The 5,387-nt window shown below is 48.2% G+C and overlaps 1 protein-coding gene across 1 annotated transcript; it reads right to left on the reverse strand.

The window, feature by feature from the left end:
- Positions 1-817: 817 nt before the first annotated feature.
- LOC119272297 (WRKY transcription factor WRKY51-like) lies at positions 818-4,235 on the reverse strand. Its single transcript, XM_037553811.1, has 3 exons — positions 3,877-4,235; positions 3,643-3,786; positions 818-1,479 (listed from the first exon to the last, which is right to left on the reverse strand). The coding sequence occupies exons 1-3, from the start codon at positions 4,218-4,220 to the stop codon at positions 1,026-1,028; spliced, it is 942 nt and encodes a 313-aa protein (XP_037409708.1). The 5' UTR covers positions 4,221-4,235; the 3' UTR covers positions 818-1,025.
- Between the last annotated feature and the right edge of the window lie 1,152 nt (positions 4,236-5,387).

A 5,387-nucleotide genomic window follows, 5' to 3' on the forward strand; every position in this document is an offset into this window, starting at 1 on the left:
GAAGATTATATTGTAAGAGATAATTATTGTATATATGTAGCCGGTAGTGTCGGATAGATATACGAGAACTTGTTGTCCGACCAATCTCTCGGAGAAGGAGAGGTGGTCGATATCACTTCTCTCTGTATGCATATGTTCATGACGATTTTCTGTTTCCTTTATTTGCTTACTAGCTAGCGTGTCTAGTCCTCTCTATATATACGTATATATAGCGTTGTCCAAGCACGGACATAAGAGAGGACACTTCTTTCTATTAATTAGCTAGCTAACACAATATATGAAACACCTAAATTAAACCCCCAAAACCTCCAACCCCCCCCCCCTTCAAAAAAAAACAAAAACCCCAGCTCCTGAATTGCTGACGCGTGGATGCCTATTGGTTCCGGTTGGTGCCACCAACCGGGACCAAAGGCCCTCCTGCCTGGGCTCGGCGCACCGGCCACGTGGAGACCCATCTATCCCGGTTTGTGTAAGAACCGAGACTAAAGGGTTAGGGCATTAGTAACGACCCTTTAGTCCCGGTTCACAAACCGAGACAAAAGGCCCTTATCAACCGGGACGAATGGTTTTTTTTTCTACCAGTGAATGGAAATCGGCGGGAGTAGGAGTTGAGGGTCTAGCTAGGTTTGTAAGAGAGTAGGCTTTGGGTTTCTTTGTGTGGAGTTGGAGTCCACCGCCGTGATGACTCGTCGTTTTGTGCGGCTTCTTGTAAACAACTTTTCTTCCTTCTATAAAAATACGCTATGCTTTTGGCGTACTCTCGAAAAAAAATCCCGTTGATCTCATGATCGTTCATATGATCTATTTATCTCTACTATTAAGTTATGCTCACTCCGTCTGAAATTATTTGTCACGGGAATGGATATAAATGAATGTATCTAAAATTAAAATACATCTAGATGCATCCATTTTCGCGGCAAGTAATTTAGAAAGGATGGAGTGGTATACTCCTAATTATACCTGGTATGCCAAATGCAATGCAATAGTAGACGCTCTCGCCCAAGTTGCCTAGCTAGTCACCTCGATTAGATCCTCTCTACGGGAAGTAGAGCTTCCAGGGACCATGGTGAGTCCAGGCTAGAAGAAGAAAGCACAGTTGCGTCAACGGCAGCAGCAAAATGCGGCAGGGAAGAGGCCGAGGAGTCCGCCGGCGTCACACGCTGCACGGCGCCATGGGCGCGTCGTCCCTCGTGACGATCCTGCAGCGGCTCGTTGCCTTCTCGTCGCGCATCGTCGCCGGACGACGTTCCATGTGATGGCCGTACGCTGCAGCCGATCCCCGCGCCGGCGACGGCGTCGCCCGCCGCGCCGGGTAGGTCCGCGGCGGCGTCCGGGGGCTGGAGGCGCCGGAGTGTCGTCGTCTGCGGGCCGTGGAGGTGCGACCCCTCGTAGGTGACGATGAGCATCTCCGGGTCGTCGGTGGACTTCTCGACGTGCTTCTTGGCGCTGCACCGTGCGCTGGTGCACTTGTAGTAGCTCCTGCATGTGTGCGGAAACGAGAGGTCAATGACACGTACATGCATGGTCAATCGTTGCTAAAAAAAGGCACTAGAAAAATCTATGTATTTTGTCGCCGCAAGATTTTTTTATGCTTGTCATTTTAACGAAGATAAATTTATTATTATCTCATTTATTAATTATAAATAGAAGAGAGTTGACTAGCTAATTTGTTGAAAACCAGATGGAAGACCAACTCAAGTTCCTGCGAGGCACATAGGATACCCCACACACCTTTTCAAAGCGGGTCATGTTGAGACAGCATGCATGCGTTATCGTCATCACTTATCTCTTACAAGGCGTTATCGAAACCCTGAGGAAAGGGCTTCAACTTCGCCATAGACAATCATCAACGCAGCTCATATCGTAGATCCGCGCCAAAAATCAGGCACGTACGAGAAGATATGCAGATCCGACTGAGATGGAAAACTAGATATAGATTTTCGCCATGGAATGCCATCGAATGGATCACCTAGTCCCGTCATCATCCGCCACCAAGGCTCTACCACCGTAGCCCCGAATTCCTAGCAACGAACAGGACGAGGCAATGCGAACACATGAAAGAAGAGCCGACTATCTTAACCAATACCGCATTTCGAACATCGCTCCCCGTCATCATTTCCATAGAAGCCTCGATGTTAACACCGTCGCCTTCCTTGTCGCCGCAAGAGTTAATGGATGGGAAGGGGAGGTGGTCGATAAGGCAGCACGTCCAAAACCAGCCCGTTTTTCTGAATCTGGATGGCACATGCAGCGTAGCGACACCTCTCATTATCCTACACGCCGTGCGTCTCCACACAGTGAGACCGACTCGGCTCGAGTTCGTGGATGTGTCCTCCGACTCCGAGAGACGAACTTTCGCCGGAACCAGACAACTAGCAATACGTCGCTGTTGCGAAATTAAAGGCTCCCCCGCTCCTCAACCGAAATGCTGAGCTCGTCATCACAGAGGCAATTAATCAAGTGGCCAGTTCGTTTATTAGACTAAGTGAATGAATGCTCGATCAGGCGGGTGCCACTGCCACGCACAATTATGCATGATCGCTGATCGATGATTGACGAATCATTGACGAGTGCTAGCTAAGCTGTCCTCGTCAGTTGCTATTGGACCGGATCCCGGTATCTTGTTAGTTAACTGTTGCTTAATTTAAGACGCGCGGCAGGTTTAATTAAGGGCTTGCTGTAGGTGTTGTCGATCTCGTAGTAGTAGCTCGCACAGTGCGTAAACTGGACCTGGACCGGAGTAGCACACGTGACGGCATGCATGGCCGACAACCCGCGGCTTGGCCGGCCCGGACACATGGACTGTCACCGCAGCGACTTTGCTCTCCAGCTTCTATCTACCGGCTACCGCGGCTCTATAGCTCTTCACGCTACTCCGAGTCTCCCACGAATGGGGCAGACTAGTGTGTGCAGAAAAACCTTATCCGTTAATAGAGGAACTTCAACAGCAGGTAAGCCTAGAGAGAAGTTGTGACCATTAAGTTTGTTCATTACTTCCATACCAAGGTTAACAGTTTAGCAGATTTAAAGATACAGGAAGAGGGAAAGGGAAAGAACCCACTGGCCACTTAACAAGTCGAAGTAGGTAGCAAGTGAAGTGCATCGTTCGTTTTAGGGATGGATGAACACATGGTGTTTTACAGATTGGTGGCTAGGATAACAGGCTGGGTGCTCTGCTGTTGGATTTGACATGCGAAGCTTTTGCGCCAGCTTTCATCTCCCTTCGAGCTTTCATCTCCAAGTTTAAACTTAGGCGCGCTGGTGTCTGTGGTGTTTGAGCTGTGGGTATGATGGTTTGTGGCGCTCCATGCCGTTGGATGTTCTCTTTTTTTACTTCAGCTTGCTTGTGATCCGTCGTGGTTCGAGCTTATTGTATGATAAATGCTGGTAGTTTGTATTAGGGCTCGAACCAGATGGTTTCTTTAATAGAAATCCAAGGGATGGCCTCCTTATTAAAAGAAGAAATCAATCCATATGGGGGAAATTCATTGAACTTAAACTCGGCCGGTGCATGCATGATCCAGCTATATGTATGCATGCATTCATGAAGAGCAAACATCGAACAGCGATCAAAGTACACTAATTCAGAAGTTGGTGTGGGCAGGAAAATATATAGCTACTAGATGTATCGATCAACTGCACCTGGGATGAGGGTTGTTCTTGATGAACTTCTGCCCGTACTTCCTCCACCTGTACCCGTCCATCGGCGTCTTGCCGCCCCCGCAGCTCCTCACCTTGGTCGTGTGCTTGCGCTCCGGCGCCGTGCCCGGCGCTCCGTACCTGCGGCTTTTTTTGCAACCAAACACAACACACAGATTGCTTCATCAACGAACGTACAGCGACCGATCGGTGCAAAACACTCACGAGTGCACCTACAAGTACAGCGAGCCGTAGCGCTGGGTGGAGGTGTACGGCCGAGACCACAGCGCCTTCTCGATGTCCCTGATCGTAGGGCCGGAGTACGACGAGCACAGCGCCATGCTCGACGCCGAAGCCAGCGGCAACGGCTCGTTGCACGGCGCGGCGGCTGGGGCGCCTCCCGTGCCGCACGAGCGGTAGGGGCGCTCCGAGCCGTCGTCAGGCGGGGCCATGGAGCCGAGGAGGCTGTCATCGCTGAGGAGCTCCCGTATGAGCTGCTCGTCGAGCTCGCCGGGCCAAACGCCAGCCTCGTCGTCGGCGGCGGTGGCGGCGGCGTCGTGAGCCCTCAGCACATCTCCCATCTCTTGTTCCTGGACGAGGAGCCCACGCTTGTGGAGGGATTGATTGGCCGGCCATATATAACCCGCGGCTCGCAGGTGGAAATGGAAAAGCGAGTAGGCCTGTGGAGTCTCCGTACTGGAGTGTTGAACTGGAATCTGCATTCTGCAGAAAAGTCAACCTCCACCGATGAAGAAAAGTCCCATGCAGGTAAGAACGTTTCATGAGCCGTCGATGACCCCTTGGCGGCTGCTCGACCGTTGGATTCGGCTGCAGCACAGTGTGTCGTTGCACAAATAGGGAAAGCTAGTGTACTGTCTGCGCTTTTCTGCCGGTATTATTAGATATTTTTTGAGCTTAAACAAAAAAAGTGTCCTGTAAGCATAGAGTTGTAAATCTCAAATATTGTTAGGATGCATAAACTAATTGAAATACGAGTATTAAATGTACATATATTAGTTCCTCGTATTGTTTTTTTTTTCGAGGTAAAGCATGGGTTTTATTTCTTAGAAATAGTGTTACAGACATGCAAAAAAATAAAATAAAAATAGTGTTACAGTCTGCTAATACAAACCTGAAGTAAATTTTGTAACATGCTAACCTAAAAATAATTGTGTTCTTATTTGTTTTCAAATATACTTTTCCATGAAGGGTCATCATCTCACCAAGTAACATCCCCTTCCATAAAAAAACATACTGTTTGATCAGCATACATGTCTTTCTCTAAAGAGACATCTTTCCACAAGGAGATATTCTTTCGGCAAGAGATGTATCTTTTTATACAAAGCGACTTTTCGTAAGCCCATACTGCCAAATTCTACAAGACTTGATTAATCCTCAACATAATCCAATGGTTGTTTATTAGGGTAACGTGGCTTAATGTGTTCCCGCAAAAAAAACGTGGCTTAATGTGGATATTGTATCAGGAGTCATTTTTACAATAAAGAGTGATAGGAAATAGTCATCTAAAAAAAGGTCCGCTCTAGCCCAGCTATGGATCTCTGAACCACATACTGTTGTGTGGCTTCACCATGGACCTGATGAAATTGGCGGCAATTGACATCAGGAGTGTACTGATCTTCCTTGATTAATACAATCCTTTTACCACGCAAAAAAATAATAGTAAAAGGACCATATTGGTTCATTTTCTCTCCCATGTTATTTTTTTTGGCTAACTTGACTCCCAAACT

This window comes from Triticum dicoccoides, chromosome 3A, assembly GCF_002162155.2.
Source record: "Triticum dicoccoides isolate Atlit2015 ecotype Zavitan chromosome 3A, WEW_v2.0, whole genome shotgun sequence".
In the NCBI taxonomy this organism is placed as follows: domain Eukaryota; kingdom Viridiplantae; phylum Streptophyta; class Magnoliopsida; order Poales; family Poaceae; genus Triticum; species Triticum dicoccoides.